The sequence below is a fragment of the Euleptes europaea genome, chromosome 14 (genome assembly GCF_029931775.1).
Source record: "Euleptes europaea isolate rEulEur1 chromosome 14, rEulEur1.hap1, whole genome shotgun sequence".
Taxonomy (NCBI): domain Eukaryota; kingdom Metazoa; phylum Chordata; class Lepidosauria; order Squamata; family Sphaerodactylidae; genus Euleptes; species Euleptes europaea.
The window spans coordinates 43,000,336-43,024,651 of NC_079325.1; the positions used below are offsets into that span (position 1 = coordinate 43,000,336).

Here is a 24,316-nt window from a genome sequence, read left to right on the forward strand (position 1 = left end):
CTTATCCAGCCCATGAGCCCTCCGAGGCAGCTGCCCCCCCAGTCCCGATCTGGGCTGGCAAGGCATGGCCTGGCAAAGTGGCATTTATGTCATATCTGGCCCTCATAATAAATGAGTTCGACACCCCTGGCGTAGACTACTGTCCCGTTCCCTTGCCAGTATGGAGTAAAAACCTTTCCTGGAGGATTTTAAGAAGAGGCTAGATGGCCATCTTTCACCAGTGCTGATTCTATGACCTTAAGCAGATGATGAGAGGGAGGGCATCTTGGCCATCTTCTGGGCACGGAGTAGGGGTCACTGGGGGTGTGAGGGGCAGGTAGTTGTGAATTTCCTGCATTGTGCAGGGGGTAGGACTAGATGACCCTGGTGGTCCCTTCCAACTCTATGATTCTAGTGGTTAGGTTGTCAGACTAGGATCAGGGAGATCTGAGTTCAGATGTCTGTTCTGTCATGAAATTTACCGGGATGACTTTGGGCCGTTCTTCCTCTCTCAGCCTAGCCTAGCCGGGTTGTTGTGACACTAAAATAAAAGGCAGGAGAGAACTGTTCTGCCTGTTGCTTGGAGGCAAGGTGAGATAAAAACGTGATAGTTAGATGTCTGCTGGCTCGAGGTTGGTTAGACATTTGCATTAAAAGTACAGCAGGCTATAAGTTCCTGTGTGCGTGCAGAGTGCCCTTGCTGTGATCTTGACAGAGGTCACGCATGATAACCAGACCTTGAATCGATAAGCAGCCATAAAATTAAGCTAAACGAATGAGCTACGAGCCATCAGCAAAGGTGACTCGGTAATGGATGATAAAACATTTAATATTGATGAGGAGGATATAATAAGTGAACCAGTCAAACTGAACTAAGCATCAATCTCCTGTAAATCGCTGAGCAACGTGAAAAGTTTTGGCCTGGTGCCCAAAATACAGTAGTTAGGTGCAAAGCAGATGCTTATGGGAAGGGTTTTCCATGAATGAGGTGCCACCACTGAAAATGCCCTGTCCTTTATTGCCATCTGGATGGAGCAGGGCTTTGGATGAAGATCTTCTCTCTTGGGCAGCTTATTTTGCTCTTCTTAATTTAAATAGTACCATTGATATAGACAGGGCATTTTAAACAGCAGCATACACAAGGGAGGAAAACTCTCTCCCTAGAAGGGCTGACAGCTGAGGTTTTTCTCCCAAAGTTGGCAACCCAGCAAAACACATGGGGTTATACTGCATTATGTATTCCAGCGATGTATTAAGAGTTTGAAAATGTTATAAAAAATACTGTTCACACTTTGTTTGGCCCCTTTAGCTGTGAAGACTTCTTCCAACCATTTTTTAGCCGTGGCATCCAAAAACCCTTTTAAAGCGATGTTTTTTATAACATTTTCAAACTCTTAATACATCGCTGGGAATACATAATGCAATAACCCCCACAGTCAAAAGGGTTGCAATTGCTGTGTCTTCCGGCCTCCCCTCCCCTTGGAATGAACCCAGGTTGCCCCAGAAAAGGCAGGGGGAGAAGGTGGGTGGAGGGAGGGCGCTCTGGTAGCTTGTGGGGCTGTTAGAGAGGAGTCCAGCAGCCCTATATTTCTCCCCCCATTGAACTTCTGTGGCTGACATGGTAATGCTACGAAGACAACAGAGGGGAGAGCAGTGTTGTAAGCTGCTTCCGGTGACCAAAAAAAGCAAGGTAAAAAATATCGTAATGCAGAGCAAGTGGCACTCAGTGTAGCATAGTGGTTAGAGTGTCAGACTAGGATCGGGGGAGGCCCAGGTTCGAATCCCCACCCTGCCATGGAGACTCTTTGCGTGACCTTGGGCCAGTCACACACACTCAGCCTAACCTACCTTATAGGGTTGTTGCTGTAAGGATAAAATGGAGGAGGGGAGAACAAGGTCACTTGCTTTGGGCTGGGGAGAAAAGCAGGATATTAAGTGCCTTGATTAAATTAAGGCAGAGCAGGGTGCGTTCAGGCCAGCTTAGGCTCTGCGTCTCTTTTGTCATTGTGGTTTCAGTTGCTTATCATGTAAGCTTATAAAAACAGATAAAAGGAAGTGTTTCTTCACACAAAGCATAGTTATATTGTGGAACTCCCTGCACCAGGATGTGGTGATGGCTGCCAACTTGGAAGGCTTGAAGAGGGGAGTGGACATGATCATGGAGGAGAGGGCTATTCATGGCTACTAGTCAAAATGAATGCTAATCATGATGCATACCTATTCTCTCCAGGATCTGATGAGCATGCCTATTATATTAGGTGCTTTGGGACACAGGCAGGATGCTGCTGCTGCAGTCGTCTCGTTTGTGGGCTTCCTAGAGGCACCTGGCTGGCCACTGTGTGAACAGACTGCTGGACTTGATGGGCCTGGGTCTGATCCAACAGGGCCTTTCTTATGTTCCTAACCTGTGGGGGTTACTGCATTATGTATTCCCAGCGATGTATCTACTCTAGCTGGCAGTGGTTCTATAGGTTCTTGGAAGAAATCACTACCTGCTAGCTGAGGTTCTCCCCCACCCCGATACCAAAGATCGAGGTTGGTACCTTAGAGCTTGTGCTTTGTGTTCTGATCACTGATCTTCTGTACAGTTCAGCTGGTTGCAGTGTAGGCCTATGGCTAGGTGTGCAGGGCAAATTCCTGCTTCGCTCCATGTTGGAATTGGGGGGGTTCTGAATCTCTCTCATCTTCCTTCCCCAGACCACCGCCACCATGTCTGTGTCGCACAGTTCTAAGCTCAACAAGGTGGTCCGAGACCAGTACATGAAGCTGCCCCAGGGAGACAAGGTGCTGGTCACCTACGTCTGGATCGACGGCAGCGGAGAAGGAGTTCGCTGTAAAACCAGAACTTTGAACCATGAACCAAAATGCATTGAAGGTAAGGCTGGGTGTGGCTTTCCCTGTCTTGGGTACACATGAAGCTGCCTTATACTGAATTAGACCCTTTGTCCATCAAAGTCAGTATTGTCTGCTCAGCCCGGCTGCGGCTCTCTGGGGTCTCAGGCAGAGGTCTTTGACATCACCTACTTGCCTAGTCCCTTTAACCGGAGATGCCAGGGATTGAACCTGGGACCTTCTGCATGCCAAGCAGATGCTCTACCACTGAGCCACGGCCCCTCCCTTGGACCTTGGGTGCAGCAGCAGGTGGCATTGAACGCTTTGGCAGGTTGCTCTCAACGCTTGGCAAAATAGCATGACAGCCTGGCTAGCTTGCAGGGTGTCACATGTGGCAGAAAGTGCCTTGTCAGTGCCCAAATGCTTTGTTGCCATAGATGGGCTTCCTTGCTCCAGGTGACAAGGTGATCCTTTGCCTTCCTTCTGAACATGCCGACCGCTCCTTTGATGACAACTTGCAGATTTTGGCTAGCCTCTGTAGCCAGCCAAAGTGTGTCTGTGTGTGCATGCACATTTGCATGGCACTGGCCCTGCTTAGCCCCCGAGGGGCAGAGGGGCTCTTGTTTTAGACTGCAGTGCTGACTTTTGGAGCAACTGTGAGGGTATTTTTTCCCCTTCCCCTCCAGCTCTGAGCAGGGCATGTGCTGTTGGCAGAATGGAGAAATGTTGCACCCGCTAACGGCTGGCAAATCCATCTGTGGCCTCCTTGCCTTTGGTCTCTCTTTTCATTTTAGACTCCCACTATTTCTGCCTGTCTCTTTGCGCTATACAAATAGTCATCATTGTACGTTACAGAGTAAGGTAAGTATAACAAAAGCAGGTCCTTACTTCAAGGAGCTTACAATGTTTATGTTTTACCAAAGAAGAGAAAAGAGAAACAAGAACAATACTCTTACTAATGTGGCTTTTATAAGGCTCCTAACCTTCCCTCCAGTAGCTTGGACACATCAACCACTTCACACTTTAAAAAGGGGAAATGAAATTTAACTTTTCCTTGACACTATAAAGGGGTACCATTCTCCTCAGCCGCTATTTTCTTCTCCTGTTTCCTTTTTAAATCTTGGTTCGTGCCTATCACACATGAGCCTGTCATGGGGACTAGAAACTTGTAGAGGTCTTGAACAGATGGATAAACCTGCTGCCTTCTGGGTGTCTGTTTTTGTTTTTCTTGCTTAGCCTTGCCCAATGGCCCTGGTAAGCCTGGCATTTCAGCTTGGGGTGTCTTAATTATAGGTGGGATGGAGCTGCGGCCTGGAGCATTGCCTAGTGATGCAAAACTGTGTCGCAACCCTTGTGAGTAACTGCGTGGCTTTTGATCCAGACCGAAAGGACTGAGAGCCGGTATGGTGTAGGAGGCCTGGCTTCAAGCCCTTGCCCCAGTCATGCAACTCACTGGGTGATTTTTGGGCCAGCCGATCTCTGTCTCTGCTTACCCTATCTCGCAGGGTTGTTGTGAAGATAAAATGGATGCAGGGAAGGGGAACCATGCATGCTGCTCTGGGAAGGGTAGGATAAAATGTGATGAATAAAAACTTGGGCCAGGGCTCTTGCTTCCCAGAACGATGATGATGTGCCTAAAAAGAGTCGACATTACATTTTACAGAGTAATATCATCTTGATGTGAAGGGTCCCTATTAACCCGGCATTGGTAAGATAGAAGTAATAGTTTCATAGAGTTGGAAGGGACCATACAGGCCATCTAGTCCAACCCCCTACTTAATTTGTCCAGCCTCTGCTTAAAGATTGCCATCGAGGGGGAGCTCACCACCTCCCTAGATAGCTGATTCCACTGTCGAACAACTCTTACTGTAAAAAACTTTTTTCTAATATCCAGCTGGTACCTTTCTGCCCTCAACTTAAACCCATTATTGCAAATCCTATCTTCCGCTGCCAACAGGAACGGCTCCCTGCCCTCCTCTAAGTGACAGCCCTTGAAATACTTGAGAGCAATCATGTCCCCCCTCAACCTCCTCTTATCCAGGCTAAGAGTTCCCAGGTCCCTCAGCCTTTCCTCATAGCACTTGGTCTCCCAGGCCCCTGATCATCCTTGTGGCTTTGTCTTCCTCTGCACCCGCTCCATTCTGTCCACATCCTTTTTTGAAGTGAGGCCTCCAGGACTGCACACTATACTCTAGGTGCGGCCTGACCAACGCAGTGTACGGCAGGGCTATGACATCTTGCAATTTGGATGTTATACCTCTTGTTGATGCACCGCAAGATCGCATTCGTCCACACAGACAACTCTGAATTGGAAGGTAGGGCTCAAACAGAATGGCACACAATAGTTTGCTGTTATGTGAACAAGACTGGGGACATCCTTGTAGTCATGTACTCCTTGCTGAGCACACAGCTTGCTGAGCACACAGCTTGATAATGACGTCTTCTGCATTCCGGCCAAGTTGTAGCTCGTATTTGTCTGAACCACAAGCTATGTTGTCATCTCCTCCCTGCAACTCAGGATTCTGGCTGAATCCTGGTTTGCAGGGAGGAAAACAAACGATAGAAGTGCTTAGTGGGCCATGCACAAGGCTAACAGAGATGAGATGATTTTCTGGGCTCATTCCTACCACATCAACTGTGGTTTGATGTTATGCTTGTACTGTACCATAAGGGCTGCATTCAGACTTGTGAGGAACTGCGGTTTGTGCAACAAGCTCCTTATTCTACCAGGCTTTATGTGTCCACCCCAGTATATTGTGTCTTGCTGTCTCTCTGCCTTCCAGCATGGAGATCATGGTCTCTAAACTATTGGCTCTGTGGCCAGAACAAGGATGAACAAATGGTGGTTTGTGGATTCCAATGTTGCAGCAAGCCACAGTTTGTATAGGGTGGCTAACAAACCAGCTGTAGATTCTAGTTGGAAACCGTGCTTTGGTGCCAGCCAGCAGGCCTAGTTTATTAGACATCACAACTCATTTTTCATGATCAAACAGTGGCTTATAAACCACAGCTTCGCCAACTTCTGGATGTGGCCAGGCCTTTGGGGCCCAGGCTTTTAATCTGTTAGGATTCTATTAAGGATTCTTAAAAATCTTCTGTTTCCACCCTCCTGCAGATGTGCCTGAATGGAATTTCGACGGCTCCAGCACAGATCAAGCAGAAGGCTCAAACAGCGACATGTTCCTGATACCCGTCAGAATGTTCCGCGACCCCTTTTGTCTTGACCCCAACAAGCTTGTCTTGTGCGAAGTCCTGAAGTACAATCGAAAACATGCAGGTGGGGCTTCTTGACGGTTTCCCCCCTGCCCCCATTCCCCCCCCCCCCCATGATTCAGGCTTGAAACCCTCTTCTCTGCAGAGACCAATTTGAGGCACACCTGTAAGAAGATCATGGACATGGTGGAGGACAGCCACCCTTGGTTTGGGATGGAGCAGGAGTACACCTTGCTGGGCATCAATGGGCACCCTTACGGCTGGCCTGAAAACGGCTTTCCGGGACCACAGGGTAAGACTAAAGCTTTCGACCTAAAGGTTTTCTCTTTCCCTGGAGGTTTTAAGCAGAGGCTAGATGGCCATCTGTCAGCAATGCTGATTCTATGACCTGAGGCAGATCATGAGAGGGAGGACATCTTCTGGGCACAGAGTAGGGGGTCACTGGTGGTCTGGGGCGGGAGGTAGTTGTGAATTTCCTGCAATGTGCAGGGGGTTGGACTAGATGACCCTGGTGGTCCCTTCCAACTCTGTGATTCTATGAATAAATTAGCTGCTGTTGAGTTCGCTTTGTGGAGCGGGGAACACATCTGGCTATCCCAAAAGTCTCTGACTGTAAAGTTTTAGCTAAAAGTTTCTGGCCCTTATGGTGGTGCCAGTTAAGCTTGCAAATGTATGCAATGATTAGGGAAATTTTGGGAGCCAAAGGCTTCTTCGGGATTGGCCGGTGGGCTGTCAGTGCTTTGCAAAGCTCCTGGATCCAGACTGCGGCTATCGTACAGGCGAAGCCAACTCGGAGAAGGGTGTTGAACTTCCAGGATTTGGATTTTACTACTTATGGTTCCAGATCTCGGGTTGAAGGAGCTTTGTTATTAAAAGTAAAGTAAAAATTTTTACTACTGTGGTCACAGCAAGATTCTCACGTGTCATCCTGGAGCATCTTAGTAGATACAAAGTTAAGAAGCATTGGAGTAGCTTTACCATCCTCTTCTTCGGTAGAGAAATTTTGAATTGTTAAGGATGTATGATCAGAATAGAATTAACCAGAATGCTAAAAGAGTTTGTTCTGCACTTTATTGGGGCTTTTCAAGCCCTTTATTTCCTGTCCAGCAACAATATTTTAACTTTTTTACCGTCCCAGTCATTAGCTTTTCTTTTTAGCTCAGGTAAACACACTGCCTTTAGCAGAAACAGTGGGCCATTGTGCTGGAGTCTCTCGAGCCCAGAGATCCTGTCCCTGTGGAAGAGCAGACATTGAATCATTAAGTCGTTTTTTTTCTTTTAGTTGTAGTTTATATTCCACTCAAAAGGCTTGCTTTATAACAGCTCTTGTTGCTAAGTTTCCTGTCTGCTCGCATAATTTTCACCTTTTACTTGGCTAGTTGTGCTAAGGGAGTTACACTGTCTGTAGTTAAATTTACTCTTTCTGCTCTTAAAACTAGGAGCTTGTATATATTGTGTAAACCCAGGGATTGAACTTTAAAAATATATTTAATAATGTGGGACTTTGTTTTGTGATTCGCCCACGTGCTTTGGCACATAGGCACTCGAGTTCCTGAACCGGAACAGCGTTGTGCAGAATTTCGAATTTCTTAGGTTTGGATGTCTTAAGGGCTGATTCAGATATCATGCCGAATGTTGGTTTGGCATTACACAAATGAACCTGGAGGTTATTCACACTCTCCTGCTGGGAGTGGAGGGTCATGGATCTGTGGGAGAGCACCGGCTTCAAATGCAGGTTCAATTCCTGGCATCTCCAGCAAAAGGGCCTTGGTTAGCAGGCCTGAGATCGGCCAACAGGTGGGGGGAGACTGTGCCAGGGAAGCTGGACCAGTGGACCAGCTCAATATAAGGCAGCTTCAGATGTTTACCTCGAGTTGCTGTGGTTACCTCCTTGAGCTCTGTGCCTCTTTGGTGTGAACCTCGGAAGAATGAGGATCCGGCTTGGCAAGACAAGGGGAGGGCCCGTGGCTAAGTGGCAGAGCATCTGCTTGGCATGCATAAGGTCCCAGGTTCAGTCCCCAGCACCTCCAGTTAAATAGACCAGGCAAGTGGGTGATGTGAAAGATCTCTGCCTGAGACCCTGGAGAGCTGCTGCCAGTCTGAGTAGACAATATTGACTTTGATGGCCAAGGGTCTGATTCAGTATAAGGCGGCTTCGTGTGTGTGTGTGTGTGTGTGTGTGAGACACAACTGCTTCCTTCTCTCCCTTTGCAAGTTAGAGCAAAGTTCTGGCGGTTGCCCTCTGTGCTTAGTTGGATCCTTGTAAAAGAGTCTATATATAGAAAACTCTAGCTGGGAGGACTGGCTGGCCCTTCCGATGATCCTGTCTCGCAAAGAGGCATGCTTCGCTGGCACCGGCGGAGACTTGTACGAGAGCTTTTCCTCTGTGCTTTAATAGTCTTGGAGTCAGGCTGACTCCATCTGTGCATCCATGCCCTCCAGCAAGCGGTGTTACCTCTGTGACTCAGTGCTGCTGTTGGGGATCCAGGCATTGCACAAAAGTTTCCACTGAAGGTCTGGTTTGGTTGCGAAGCCTTTGCTTTGAAAATGACTCGCCTGGTTTCAGAACAGCTGACGATACCCTGGCTGGCCCCTGAAGCAAATGGGTCTTCCCAGGCAGGCTTCCTCAAGAACCAAACCAGGGGTGTGGAAGAGGATAATAATAGCCAGTGTTGGGAAGAAGAGGAGTTGGTTTTTATATGCCGACTTTCTCTACCACTTAAGGAAGAATCAACCCGGCTTACAGTCATCTTCCCCTCCCCACAACAGACATCCTGTGAGGTAGGTGAGGCTGAGAGAGCTCAAAGAGAGCTGTGACTAGCCCAAGGTCACCCAGCTGGCTTCGTGTGTAGGAGCGGGGAAACAAATCCAATTCACCAGATTAGCCTCCGCCGCTCATGTGGAGGAGTGGGGAATCAAACCCGGTTCTCCAGATCAGAGCCCACCCCTCCAAACCACCACTCTTAACCACTACACACACTAGTTATAATACAAAGCTGGGGGAACTTTGGGTCACCTCCCACTTGGGGCCAAGTTAGACATGATGGCATTCATGGGTCTGACCTGTGGACACCCTAACATCTGGTTTGGATCTTGGCCAAGAAACTAGGTGATCTTGGGCCCACGCTCTCTCGGCCAAACCTGCTTCACAGGGTTGTTGTGAAGATAAAATGACGGAGGGGAGAACTGTAGTAGATGCTTCCCTGAGCCTCTTGGAGAAAAGACCTTTCACCTTTATCACTCTATAATGTTCCACGTATGCCGGAGCCTAAATAACACAAACTTGTATAGAAACCCTGCTTCTTAATGCATGGGAATGAACCTTCCCCCAGCAAAGAGGGGAAAGCACTCCATGTATTCTCAGAGACACTTGTGCATATTCCCATGAGTGACACACCTGTGAGTATGGTGGGGTGTGATTGGTTGCCAGAGAGGAGTTTGCAGTGATGCGGCCAGTTGATGGCAAGGCGGGGAGGTAGGGTGGAGAGACCAGGTACCCGATGATAATGTGAAGAGGCTCACCAAAATATTTTTGCGCTATTTACACACATGAACACATGACACTGCCTTATACTGAATCAGACCCTTGGTCCATCAAAGTCAGTACTACTCAGACCGGCAGCGGCTCTCCAGGGTCTCAGGCTGAGGTCTTTCACATCACCTACTTGCCTCGTCCCTTTAGCTTGAGATGCCAGGGATTGAACCTGGGACCTTCTGCACGCCAAGCAGAGGCTCTGCCACTGAGCCACAGCCTCTCTCCAAGGCAATTGTCCCAGAACTAGGTGAAAGGTCCCTGCCCCAAGAAACCTCCAGACTACAACTTCTTGCAAGGGGGACTACAGAAGGTGGGGAGGGGTGAGGTTGTAGGAACGGGAAGAACTGTCATTCATTGCAGTGTGCATACGTTTGGATTCAGTTTCTGTAGGGGATGAGGGCTAAGCGGTTGTGCCAAAGGAAAAATGGGGTTTGGAGAAGGGTTTCAAAGAAATGGAGAGACAGCGTCACACTGGTCAAATCTCTTCCCCACATCATCAGTTCCTGATTTCAACTCCAGATAATCACACACACACACACACACACACACACACACCGCAAAGTTGGGGCAGGGAGGCATCTCTAGGCAGCAGAAAGCATCCCATGAGCCACCCCCATTTTGGGGCTTACTCCTCTGAGGCTGCGAAAGCTCACCAGAAGAAAGAGGGAGAAAGAACAGTGGAGACGTTCACATATATTCAAACCCCACCACTTCCCCCCCCCCCCAATGGGGATCCGCAGCGCCTTACAATATCATTCTTCCCTCTTCTTGTTTTATCCCCACAACTGAGAACGTGCAACTGGCCCAAGGGCACCCAGCGATCTTCCATGGCAGAGTGGGGGATTCGAACCTGGGTCTTCAAGATCCCAGTCCGACACTCTGACTACTTTTTGTGCTGTAGGCTTTCCGCCATTCTCGTAGCTCGTACTGCAGTCAATGCAGGGGGATGTTAAGGATTAACCAGCACGTGCTGAGCTCTCTGTTAGTGCTTATAATCAGTGCAATCATTCATTCCAGGGCCCTATTATTGTGGGGTTGGCGCGGACAAAGTCTACGGGCGTGACATTGTGGAATCCCACTACAAGGCTTGCCTCTACGCCGGCGTGATGATCTGTGGCACCAATGCTGAAGTCATGCCCTCCCAGGTATTTGTTGACGATGGGGAGAACGTCTCCTGGGTGGTGATAAGGGGTTTCCATCAGCCAACCAAGGGTGTTTCGAAGGAAGCGCAGAAAAAAGTAGTGGATATTTCTCTGCAGCTGACATTGGTGACATGAAGGATTGCGGCCCCTTGTCGGCAGTTCCTGCTCTGGCTTTTTGCTTCCCTTTAGGAATTTTTTTATTCTGTCAATCCTTTCTTCAAGCTGACTTCCCTCTTGGCTGTCTTGTGGTAGCTCTTCTCGGGTCTGGTAGAGTAGGCCTCTGTTGTATGTGAAAACGGGAAACCTTTTTTTTTTAGCGCTCCTGCGTTGTCTAGCTTTAGGATGGGACACTGGTGCCATTCCAAGGGCAAAATTCCAAGCATGAAATGGTGCCAATAAATGAGTAAAAAATGAAAGGCCTCTTTTTTGCTTGGCCAATGACAAAGGGCAGTGAATCGGAACGATGACCCAACCAGGAAGGCCCCTGACCCATGGAAATGAGAGAGAGGTTGTAGCAATCTGGGCTCACTTATGGGATACTGAAATGAGATTGGTGTGCTCTAAGCTGTAGCTGTTCTGAAAAACGTCTGAACTAAAAAAACATACCATCTGACCAACATTTTACTGGACTGGCTATCAGGATTTCTTCTCTACTGTCCCATTCTTCTGCAGACTTCAAGATTTTGTGTTGATCACTAAGGGTGAAATTGCTGTTTTTCTTGGCGTTTTACAGTTCCAACTCTTGTAGGTCCTAACTCTCCACTTGGAGGAGGGTTTTCCACTTCTTCTGGTGGAGGACTGCATTTCTTAAACTGCTTTTCAAAATTTAGCCTCAAGAGTAAGGGCTTAGAAGGGTCATGGTAACCCAGCCTCCCAACTGCTGAAATACCACAACCACCAGGACTAGTAACTTGACCTTAAAATTAAAAAAACGAATGCTCCAGCAAAACATGTTAACACTAGTAGAGTCTCTTTTCCCTTTTCCTTCCTCTAGTGGGAATTCCAGGTGGGGCCATGTAAAGGGATTGAGATGGGCGATCACTTGTGGATGGCGAGGTTCATTTTGCACCGGGTGTGTGAAGACTTCGGGGTTGTCGCCACCTTGGACCCCAAACCAATGACCGGCAACTGGAACGGGGCTGGTTGCCACACCAATTACAGCACAGAGGAAATGAGACGCGAAGGGGGACTCAAGTGAGTAGCCTTCCTCCCTGACCTCTGCTTGTTTGGTTACCTTAAGGAATCGCTTAGGGGCTGTGGGTTCTTAAAATTTTATTTATTTATTTATTTTTCAAATGTATAGCCTGCCCTCATTCTCTCCAGGATCAGATAAGCAGGTTGGCCACTTTGTGAACAGACTGCTGGACTTGATGGACCTTGGTCTGATCCAGCATGGCCTTTCTTATGTTCTTACATTCATTTTACCATGATAATGACTGTCATCTCCCCAAACCCCACTCTCTCCAGGCTCCACCCCCAAAATCTCCAGGTAGAGCTGGCAACCATAGTGCCATGAGATATCTCCATGGAAAGACTATTTCATTTGAGGCATCTTCTGTAAGGGTTTTTTACCTCACCTTCTTGGCACCCAGACTCAAGGCAACTTTGCTGGCATCCAGCATCATGCGAATTGAGTTAGGCTTCTGCCACGAACTCTAATGTTGATGTCATGTTTATTCAAACATGACCCTCTTGCAACCGAGGCAGTTTGGACTGAGTTCCATGATATTATTTTGTGTAACACATCCTGGAGCCCAGCATGGGGTTCCCAGGAGCCTTGACTTAGACCAGCTGTAGCTGCAGAAAGATGGCTGCATTGTGTACCTTTCACCCATACCCTGGGACCAATATAAAAGGTCTGCAGGATTAATCCACAGTTCACACTGTGTGAACTCCTGTTTTGGTCCAGGTTCACATGTGCATGCACAATGCTTGGTCACTCCACAGGGTGAGTGGCAACTGAATATGTGGACTCGACTGCATTGCAAAGCATAACATTCTTCAGAGCATCTGGAAGTTCTGTTTCTAATTAGATCTGTTTATACAGCCCCGTGGTGCAGAGTGGTGAGCGGCAGTACTGCAGTCCAAGCTCTGCTCACGACCTGAGTTCGATCCCAACGGAGGTTGGTTTGAGGTAGCCTGCTCATGGTTGACTCAGCCTCCCATCCTTCCAAGGACAGTAAAATGAGTACCCAGCTTGCTGGGGGTAAAGGGAAGACTACTGGGGAAGGCACTGGCAAACTACCCCTCAAACAAAGTCTGCCTAGTAAACGTCGGGATGTGACATCACCCCATGGGTCAGGAATGACATGGTGCTTTCACAGGGGACCTTTACCTTTATACATGTGTTGCAACATCTAGTGGTGGTGTTCCTCAAGTGATGAATGTTGATATATCAACAAGTTCATTAGGCTTTCCAGAGATGGCAAAGTAGTCCATAACTTGCTCACTTCCTGAACGAGGATAGGAATTTTGGTCCAATCTGTCCACTACTAAGTGGATTAATGGTCGTCCTCCTTTCTTCCCAGTTCCTCATCTTCCTCTAAGGCTAAATTTGCAAAAGGTGACCCCATTGACCACGTTTTCCCGCCCTGTTTTTGCTAGGTCTATCGAAGCGGCGATTGAGAAGCTGAGCAAACGGCACGACTACCACATCCGTGTCTATGATCCCCGAGGAGGCCAGGACAATTCCCGGAGACTGACGGGCCACCACGAGACCTCCAACATCTTCGAGTTCTCGGCAGGCGTGGCCAACCGAGGGGCCAGCATACGGATTCCCCGCCAAGTTGGCCAGGATGGGTGTGGCTATTTTGAAGACCGCCGGCCTGCTGCCAACTGCGACCCGTACGCAGTCACGGAAGCCATTGTGAGGACCACGATCCTCAACGAAACGGGTGTCGAAACGAAAGACTATGTGAAAGACCACGTGGAGCAATCGAGACTGGAACGCGGCATCCTCACAGACTGAGCGTTTTTCTCCCCCCCCTCCCCTGCAGTCTCCTAAAAATTGTGCGCCCTACCAGCTAGTAAATTCTCTGCAGTCTTCAGAACCTTCCTTCTGGTATTGTGACGTATTGTCTTAGAAACATATTTCTATATTTTTAGGGGAGAGAGATTATTTTCCTAGCAGGTATCGCCGATTCCTATTCTCATTTTTTTAAAACTGATTGTAATATGGGGCTCAAAGCAACTTTTTAAAACAACTGAATTTATATTGCGGTTCGGTGGGCAAACAAAATTGAATCTTGTACAAATGCAAGGTTGCTTCACGACGCTGAAGAACGTCCCTCTTCTGTCTCTGCTGCAAGGAAACAATAAAAGTGTTGGTCTTGGCTGCTCATCAGCCAATGTTGAAATAAAGTAACTTTCCTTTTCTATCTACCCATCCTTGAACTAAATCCTTTGGGACACAAAAGCCTGTGCTACATTATGGAGATAATGGTTGACATTTTAAGCAAGACCGGGAGAGGTGGAATTTTCCTAGTGGAAAGGAGCCAGATTTGGAGGGATGTAGAGGGAATTTCTCCTTATAGAGAACAGGTCCATTAATGGCCATGAGGGTTGAATAGAACCTCCAGAGATAGATTGATCCTGATTATGAATACCAGGATTGGAGACGGATAGCCACGGGGTGGGGGCTTTTTGGCCATTGGAGCATTAGGGCAGTTTAGCTTGGAAAGATGGTTAAGGGGAGACATGATAGAGGTCTCTAAAATTCTGCATGGTATGGAGAGAGTGGACAGGGAGATGTTTTTCTCCCTCATAACACTAGAACATGGGGTCATCTGCTGAAGCTGGAGGGTGAGAGATTCAAAACAGATAAAAGGAAATATTTCTTCACAGAACACATAGTCAAATGGTGGAACTCCCTGCCCCAGGATGTGGTGATGGCTGCCAACTTGGAAGACTTTAAGAGGGGAGTGGACATGTTCATGGAAGAAAGGGCTGTCTATGGCTTCTAGTCAATATGAATACTAGCCATGATGCATACCTATTCTTTCTAGTATCAGAGGAGTATGTCTATTATATTAGGTGCTGTAGAACAGGCAGAATAATGAACACATGAAGCTGCCTTGTACTGAATCAGACCCTTGGTCCATCAAAGTCAGTACTGTCTACTCAGACCGGCAGCAGCTCTCCAGGATCTCAGGCAGAGGGCTTTCGCATCACCTACCTGCCTAGTCCCTTTGGAGATGCCGGGGATTGGACCTGGGACCTTCTGCATGCCAAGAAGATGCTCTACCACTGAGCTATGACCCCTCCCCTGCTGCAGTCATCTTGTTTATGGGCTTCCTAGAGGCACCTGGTTGGCCACTGTGTGAACAGACTTCTGCACTTGATGGGCCTTGGTCTGATCCAGCATGGCCTTATGTTCTTATGGAGCATCTTGCTAGGCATTGCAGAATAGGATCCTTCACTAGATTAGATAAATCATTAGTGTGATCAAGTGTGTTTTCTTCGCTGTCCTGTTCAGCGGGAGCCCCCACCATGGTGTTTCCACACTTGGCCTCAGATATTTTGGTATTCAAGGCAGAAAACGTAAAGGAGTGTCTTCTCTCACTCCTGGGATTTGTGAGTAAGTGTAAAGTGATGCATATTGGGACAAAAAATCCCATCTTCATATATACACTGATGGGATCTGTGTTGGCAGCGACAGACCAAGAAAGGGATCTTGGGGTGGTAGTGGATAGCTCAATGAAGATGTCAACCCAGTGTGTGGCTGCTGTAAAAAAGGCAAATTCCATGCTGGCCATAATTAGATGAGGAATAGAGAATAAAACATGATATACTGCCCTTGTACAAATATATGGTGAGACCACACTTGGAATACTGTGTACAGTTCTGGTCACCACACCTAAAAAGATATTACAGAGCTTGAGAAGGTGCAGAAAAGAGCAACCAAAATGATTACGGCACTAGAGCAACTGTCCTATGGGGAGCGGTTAGGACGCTTAGGGCTGTTTAGCTTGGAAAGAAGGTGGCTGAGGGGAGACATGATAGAGGTTATAAAATAATTCATGGTTTGGAGAGAGTGGACAGGGAGAAGCTTTTCTCCCTCTCCCATAATACTAGAACACGGGGTCATCTGCTAAAGCTGGAGGGTGAGAGATTCAAAACAGATAAAAGGAAGTGTTTCTTCACACAACGCATAGTTAAATTGTGGAACTCCCTGCCCCAGGATGTGGTGATGGCTGCCAGCTTGGAGGGCTTTAAGAGGGGAGTGGACATATTCATGGAGGAGAGGGCTATCCATGGTTACTAGTCAAAATGGATACTAGTAGTCATGCTGCATACCTATTCTCTAGTATCAGAGGAGCATGCCTATTATTTTGGGTGCTGTGGAACACAGGCAGGATGCTGCTGCTGCAGTCGTCTTGTTTGGGGGCTTCCTAGAGGCCCCTGGTTGGCCACTGTGTGAACAGACTGCTGGACTTGGTGGGCCTTGGTCTGATCCAGCAGGGCCTTTCTGATGTTCTCAGGAGAACTGCCTGAGGACATGTATTCTCTCACTCATTCTGCCATCTTGAATGGCTCCCCAAATCTTAGTGCTTCACCCTCTGGCCCTTGTGACGTTGTAATAAGAGAGTAAGACCACAGAAGTAGCCTCTGCCTCCCTCACACCTATCCAAATGGGAATGTTACTATAATGTTGACCAGAGGTGGTTATTCTTCCTGAGTTAAACTTCCTAGCCAGGCTGCCGCCTAAAAATGGCTTCTCCCAAGCGGCATCTCTCTAGGGTTCTGCAGCAGCTACGTTTTATTTAATAGATTTATATCCTGCCTTATATCCTCAAGGCGGTTAACAAAACTGTAAGGACACAAAAGAATCGCCAGTAGACCTTTGCCTTCTTGAAGGTGGGACTCTTGCATTCTGCTGTCCTAGCCCAAGGAAGGGAGGGAGTGTAGCTTTCTGAAAAACCACACCCAATTAGTAGCCAATGAAGTCTGTTCTAGCCATGAATGGGTGTAAGGCAACCAAGACCTTTTTCTGAACTGGGTGTGGCTGACAGCATTGGACTAGGTGCCCTCTTTGCTCTGTTTATGGTGGAAAGTGCCATCAAGTCACTGGGGGTTACCGCACTTTGTATCCCTAGCGATGTATTAAGAGTTTGAAAATGTTATAAGAAACGTCGCTTTGAAAGGGTTTGTGGATACCACGGCTTATAAATGGTTGGAAGACGTCTTCACAGCTGAAGGGGCCAAACAAAGAGCGGACGGTATTTTTTATAACGTTTTCAAACTCTTAATACATCGGTGGGAATACATAGCAAGTGCGAACAGTTATTTTTTATAACGTTTTCAAACTCTTAATACATCGCTGGGAATACAAGTGTGGTAACAGCCACTGCTGGCTTAGGGCGACCCCGTAGGGTTTTCAAGGCAAGAGACATTCAGAGATGGTTTGCCATTGCCTGCATCCATGTGGGCTGAGAGAGTTCTGAGAGAACTGTGACTGGCCCAAGGTCGCCCAGCAGGCTTCATGGGAAGCAGTGGGGAGTCGAACCCGGTTCTCCAGGTTAGAGTCCACCACTACGCCATGCTGGCTCTGTTTATACTGAGGGAGTGTTTCCTTGTGGCAATGAGCCAGATGAGTTGGCTTCTCACAAAAGAGCTTTGAGAATACAAGGACCTTGCAGATGCCCAAGCTGGGAAGTTTTGCCAAATTCTCCCCCCGAATGACTCCCCTGGAAGTGAGGGCATGGAGCACATCAGTCTGCCTTATACTGAATCAGACCCTTGGTTCATCTAGGTCAGTATTGTCTACTCAGACTGGCGGCGGCTCAGGCAGAGGTCTTTCCCATCACCTGCTGCATGGTCCTTAACTGGAGAGGCTGGGGATTGAACCTGGGACCTTCGGCACACTGAACAGATGCTCCTTCACTGAGCATTATCTTCTAGCAAGGAATCAGGGACCCCCCCTGTGCTGGTTTCCTGTTTTCCAGTTGGAGGTATATGGTGCTGCCTGGCAGAACAGGGAGAAGTAGATACTGCTTGAAGGTCAGAGAACATGGTAAATAACAGCATGTAACCTAATCCTGCAGTTTTCAGAGTACTTTATAAAACTCTTGGGGCAAGCTCACCTGCTATAGCATTATTCCCTCTACTGTTAACAGTGACCCTCAGAGACTAATGCCAAAATTTGAAAGAGACCCTGAAATTCTTCTAGAACAGGGGTGGGGAACCTTTTTTCTGCCAAGGGCCATTTGGATATTTATAACATAATCCGCGGGCCATACAAAATTATCAGCTTAAAAATTAGCCTGCTATATTTGGTCAAACATTTACCCAAGAGGCACGACAGGAGACGGCTCTGAGTGTCTGCCACGTAGAGCGACTTGCTTTTGAGCTCCGCCGTCCCCAGCTGGGCCCAAGATATTCAGGCAGGGCAGCATCCTTCTGAGCTTGAGATCTGCCAGGACCCGTGAAGGGCCAGGCCAAATTACTTTGCGGGCCTTATATGGCCCCCGGGCCTGAGGTTCCCCACCCCTGCTTCGTGGACTGATTGAAATTTCCTTTGGACTTCTGCAATATTGACTCTTCCCACTAGGGGGAGGTAGGGAAGCATTTCATCTTCCTTTGCAGACTAAAACGGCATTTGTTGCAAAGCAGCCTCTGCTCCAACCTCAATCTGATCACAAGGCAGGTTTATTTGTTGAGAAGATTTTTAAGCAGCCAGCTATACTTTCTGCAAGATGTCTTGCAGACATCTTATGAACTCTTATGAGCAAAGAGTCTATGGGCCACTCTAATGAAACCCCCTTTTCACCACCCCACTCACAGCTACCTTTCGCCTAGTCCCGTTGTTGATCTTCTCCCTCCACCTCCATCACTGCTGTCCACTTCTTTGCGTGCCTTTTGAGAGCCAGCGTGGTGTAGTGGTTAGGAGCGGTGGTCTCCAGTCTGGAGAACCAGGTTTGATTCCCCGCTCCTCCACATGAGCGGCAGACTCTAATCTGGTGAACAGGGTTGGTTTCCCCACTCCTCCACATGAAGCCTGCTGGGAGACGTTGGGACAGTCACAGTTCTCTCAGAACTCTCACCTACTTCACAAGGTGTCTGTGACAACTCTTCTTCCTTTAGTCCCATCAGTGCTGGCGTATCTAAGAGGATCAGGAGATGTTCCTGTAGACTGGGAAGAAGTGTGATTCTCAGATTCCTCTGCTTCCATTAAAAGGCCAGTCAGCCCAATGTCTGGTGGCATGGGCCCTCTGCTAGGAATGGGTCTCGGTAGCCACCCATCCATGACTCTTGGCACCAGCCCAAGGTCTACCCTCAGAGGGATGCCTCCCTTCAATACTCTTTTTGGCAGCTGTGGAGTAAATTCTCCCCCAGGTACAGGCTGCACAGCTTCCAAGTGCCAGCCAGGTGTTATCAGCCAGATGTTCCCCCTAACACTGCCCTCACCAGCCATGGCCTTTGTTTGTGCTGTAGTAGCAGTCACCCAAAAGCTACAGGGGGGGGGGGGAGAATGTAGAGGTCACGGATTTGCAAGGGGTGGGGTTTCCAGAAAGCTCAAGGTGGTTTGGCCATTGAGTGCCTAATGCTCCAGCGCTCTGTTGCCAAAGCCTGCAGCTCCCTTTACTCATTTTCAGACAAGCAGGTAAGTGGATTACACATTTTATTGGCTCATGGAGAGTGGGAGGGGCTTTTCTCAGCTTCCCCTCTTTTATACAGGGTGTAGGAGAGGTGAGTAGGCTGTCTCCCCATCTGACCAGGTGCCTTCCAAAAGGTCCTTGGCTGAGTCACTCCAAGGGACTCTTCAGTTTACCTGTCCGATCTTAAGGTTTGTCCCAGTTAAAGCTGCGGCCATCTGCTCTGAAGCCTTTTCTGGCCATCTCATTGTCTCTTTATAGGGCTCTGGCAGGGGTGAGATGAAGCAGCCCCTCCTGCAAAAGCATCTAGGTAACCTCCGGCGCAGCAGTGTCTACTTCCGGTCATGCCAGTCGTGCTGCTGAACTGACTCCTGGCCCCGGCAGCCCCTCGCTCCAATGGTTGTTTCCTCATCTTCTTCCCTAGTCCTCCAAGATCTTCTTGCTGCTATAGGTCTGAGATGAAGCCCGGGCAGCAAAATGTGACACCGCCAGACTCTTGTTTGGCAAAGTGCCTCCATGATGGCAGCAAAATGGGCATTCCGGGTGGGCATTCTGCAGCAAAGGTTCAAGATGGTACTGTTTGGGAGCAGCTCCTTGACACTAGAGCAGGGGTGTCAAACATACAGCCCGGGGGCCAAATCTGCCCTCTTGAGAGCCAGTGTGGTGTAGTGGTTAAAGAGCAGTGGTTTGGAGGGGTGGACTCTGATCTGGAGAACCGGGTTTGATTCCCCACTCCTCCACATGAGCGGCGGTGGCTAATCTGATGAACTGGATTTGTTTCCCCGCTCCTACACACGAAGCCAGCTGGGTGACCTCAGGCTAGTCACAGCTCTCTTCGAGCTCTCTCAGCCCCACCTACCTCACAGGTTGAGAAAGTTGGCATATAAAAACCAACTCCTCTTATCTGGCCCGCAAGCCAGCCACTCCTCCCCCCTGCTCCCAATCTGGTGAGGCCTGACCAAGTAACATTTATGTCATATCCTCCCCTCGTAACAAATGAGTTCGACGCCCCTGACCTAGAGTGTGATAAGCATAGGGGTGCCGACCTCTGGGTGGGACCTGAGGATCCCCTGGAATAACAGCTTATCTCTAGACTACAGAAATCAGTTCCCCTGGAGAAAATGGATGCTTTGGTGAGTGGCCGCTATGACAGTGTACTCCACTGAGGTCCCTGTCCTCCCCAGGCTCTACCCCCAAATCTCCAGGAGTTTCCAAACCGGGACCTGGCAACCCTATCCCCACATTCCCCACTGGTGGCCAGGGGGGACCTGACAACCCTAGTTAGGCACCCTAGCAGAGGCAATTCCTGCAGGCTGCTAAACAATGTGCAGACTGACTATGCATCTGTGCACATAGTTGAGGAGATCTTACCTTTTGGACAACTTGGCATAGAAACAGTTCATTATCAGACTGTAGTGATCAGGATGTTGACTACATGCACCTTTGTGCCACAATAAGTCCGTTTAGTCTTTAGGTTGTGATCCTTGACAGCTATAAACAGCCAGGGAATGAAGGCTGAGCCTCTTTTACAAATGAATGCCTGAGCCTATTTTACAAAAAGTCGATGGGTAAATGGAATCCCTATTTGATCTGGATCTTTCGGTAATACATGCCCTGGAGCTAGCAAATTCCCTGTATCATACATTTCAGATTCTGTTCCAAGCAAAGATTTCCTTGCATTTCTTGCAACTTGACCAAACACCAGGCATTTCTCACCCACCACAAGTATTAACCAGCTTAGCAAAATTAGGGAGATTGTATTAGCATCAATTACCGCTGTTGTGAATAGTGGTTGTGCTTATTACAGTAATGCCACACTCTGTATTTCTTGCATTTCATGGCCCTGGGGCCTGGCTGGTTTAGGGTTGCCAGGTCCCTCTTCAACACTGGTGAGAGGTTTTTGGGGCACAGCCTGAGGAGGGTGGGGTTTGAGGAGGGCAGGGACTTCAATGGCATAGTGTCCAATTGCCAAAGCGGCCATATTCTCCAGGCGAACTGATCTCTATCGGCTGAAGATCAGCTGTAATAGCAGGAGATCTCCAGCTAGTACCTGGAGGTTGGCAACCCTAGGCTGCTTACATTTCTCTTTCACTCACTCACTAGTGGGCTCCAGTCCACGAAACTTTAGGCCAGAGTAAATGTTAGTCTTGAAGGAGCCACAACTTGGGTTGCCAACCTCCAGGTACTAGCTGGAGATCTCCTGCTGTTACAACTGATCTCCAGCTGATGGAGATCAGTTCACCTGGAGAAAATGGCCACTTTGGCCATTGGTAGGGTTGCCAGGTCCCTCGTTGTAACCGGCAGGAGTTTTTTTGGGCGGAGCCTGAGGAGGTGGGATTTGGGGAGGGGAGGGACTTCAATGCCATAGAGTCCAATTGCCAAAGTGGCCATTTTCTCCAGGCAAACCGATCTCTATCAGCTGGAGATCAGCTGTAATAGCAGGAGATCTCCAGCTAGTACCTGGTGGTTGGCAACCCTAGCCATTGGACTCTATGGCATTGAAGTCCCTCCCCTCCCCAACCCCCACCCTCCTCAAGCTCCACCCCAAAAACCTCCTGCTGGTGGTGAAGAGGGACCTGGCAAACCTAGCCACAAGACTCCTGTGTGTTGTAACAGGCCAACACTGCCACCCCTCTGGCTTTTGAGGAATGAGCTCCCGTTGTAATTGCTGAAGGTTCCTTCCCTGTTTGCAAGTGCTGCCAAGTCACACCTGTCGGGCAAGCGAAGTATCACCTGTTGAATCACAAGGGCCGTTTCCTGCTCTCCTCACTGAAGTCCAATGCAGTGAGCTGTTGATAGAAATGAACAGCAGGAGGTGCTGCTTATCACATTGAATCACAGTCCAGACTTGGGAAAAGAGCCTTCATCAAGCCTCATTCTTCCCACTTGTGAAATAGGGAGAGTGACGCTTGCCTGTCTCATAATCGAAGATTAGATGATTCATTGCCCCAAAGTCAGGATCCAGATGTGCTCACCCCATAATTTCGAAGGCTGTGATCATTTTTGAAGGACCAGGTTTAAACGTCTTAGTTGGCGAGCCTCAAAGTGCTTTTACCGAAATGCGCTTGGCAGTTTTGTTTATCTTCCTAGAAATATTTCTGTCCTGTTCAATTATTTCACTCATGAATCAGCCTATAATTACAAAACAACAATAAATCTAGCAAAATAAAAGCAGTCGTGTAGCTATGCAAATCTATGCAAATTACAATTTCCCACACAAACACTTAAAAGTCATAGTATAAGAAAATTTATAACAGAATAACCAAAAACATGACCCGGCAACTAAGGGGAGAAAACCCTCCACCAATATTTCACAAATGCCTGGAAGAATACTCTGTCCGTGGACTTAACATTTCCTCTACTTTGATCTAGCAGCCTTCAGTTTCACTGATAAAATTCTCATTGAATACCCTTCAGTAAAATAAACAAAGTGCAATAAACTTGTTTATTGTAATTATTAGCATTTGTATTCTGCTTCTAAGTATTCAAAACAATTATTTTATAATTTTGCTCCATTCTTGCTCATATCGAGGAAGATGACAGATCTGCTTGAGCGGTTATTGTAGCCCTGCTGTGGCATTTTTTCGTTTTTGTTACCTTTGTGACACTTTTTGCTTTAAGCCCTGCGTGGCATGTGTGGAGCGAGGTTCGTCTCCTGATACATTATATCTGCCCACTGGAGCAGAGTATTGTAGCCTTTATTGGCCTTTTTTTTTGCTATTTTCTTTGCCTTAAGCCCTGCGTGGCATTGGTTAAAGGTTAATGTACACATTGTGGTATTACTTTAATACATTAACAATTTGAGCTTGAATGAATATTGTTTCTTTGGAACAGTATTTTCTATTTCTTTCCATTCATGGGCATTCAATATAATGCTTAGTTTATTTATTTATTTTAAATCATTTGAGCCCTCATGCTGTTGTTCTCTCCAACCCGCAGGTAATAGCAGAAGATCTCCTGCCACTACAACTGATCTCCAGTCGATAGAGATCAGTTCACCTGGAGAAAATGGCGACTTTGGCCTTTGGACCCTATGGCATTGAAGTCCCTTCCCTCCCCAAACCCCGCCTTCCTCAGGCTCCGCCCCAAAAATCTCCCTCCGATGGCGAAGAAGGACCTGGCAACCCTAAATACTAACCTTGATGGCCAAAAGGTCTAATTCAGTACAAGGCAGTTTCGCATGTGTTCACTTATGCTGCAGTGCCTTTTCCCTTCCCAGTTGCTAGCAAAAGCAAAGTACATTCTTCAAAGTACACAAAACTGGGCACGTCCTGAAGTTTTTACTTTGGTCGGTATAGCATCTTCAGTTCCTAGGTGCAAAAAAAATTTCCCACACCCCTCCCCCCCTTCAAAGTGCTTTCACACACCCCTCCTTGCCTGCGACAAGTTGTAATTATTCAGTGGACAAGAGCTGGACGCTCTGCACATCGTTATAATGAGGATAATTTGTAATAATTATTCTCTGTGCTAATACGAGCAGTGCATTCAAGAGAGGGCTGGGAGAAGAGGCCTTTTCCTTCCCCGCCACCCCTTCTTCCAATGCAGCTCCAGGCAACCAACCTCATGAGACCAATGGAGACCACAGCCAGGCATGCTGCTGTCTCCCTCCTCCCCGCCCCGGACCTCCTGTCTGGGTCTGTAGCTGACAGTTTGCTCCCCGAGGATAAATTTTATATTCTGGTTCTTTCTATAGCAGCCACTTTTGGGTAGAAAAGGCAAATAGAAATATAATAAATAAATAAATGAAGAAAAAGAACAGTAGGCTTTTATACCCCGTCTTTTCTCTACCTTAAGAGCCCCATGGCGCAGAGTGTTAAGCTGCAGTACTGCAGTCAAAAGCTCTGCTCACGACCTGAGTTCGATCCCGACGGAAGTCGGTTTCAGGTAGCCGGCTCAGGGTTGACTCAGCCTTCCATCCTTCCCAGGTCGGTAAAATGAGTACCCAGCTTGCTGGGGGTAAAGGGAAGAGGACTGGGGAAGGCACTGGCAAACCACCCCATACACAAAGTCTGCCTTGGAAA

General features: G+C 48.0%; 1 protein-coding gene across 1 annotated transcript; it reads left to right on the forward strand.

Moving 5' to 3' along the window:
• Positions 1–2,684: 2,684 nt before the first annotated feature.
• On the forward strand, positions 2,685–13,669 carry LOC130486950 (glutamine synthetase). Its single transcript, XM_056860255.1, has 6 exons — positions 2,685–2,854; positions 5,927–6,088; positions 6,170–6,316; positions 10,577–10,704; positions 11,696–11,895; positions 13,306–13,669. The coding sequence occupies exons 1-6, from the start codon at positions 2,689–2,691 to the stop codon at positions 13,667–13,669; spliced, it is 1,167 nt and encodes a 388-aa protein (XP_056716233.1). The 5' UTR covers positions 2,685–2,688.
• Positions 13,670–24,316: the final 10,647 nt, after the last annotated feature.

Coding starts and splice junctions, on each gene's coding strand:
- LOC130486950 (XM_056860255.1), top strand. CDS start 2,689: ATGTCTGTGTCGCACAGTTCTAAGCTCAACAAGGTGGTCCGAGACCAG. Junction 6,089..6,169: donor GTACAATCGAAAACATGCAG/GTGGGGCTTCTT, acceptor TCTTCTCTGCAG/AGACCAATTTGAGGCACACC. Junction 11,896..13,305: donor AGACGCGAAGGGGGACTCAA/GTGAGTAGCCTT, acceptor TGTTTTTGCTAG/GTCTATCGAAGCGGCGATTG.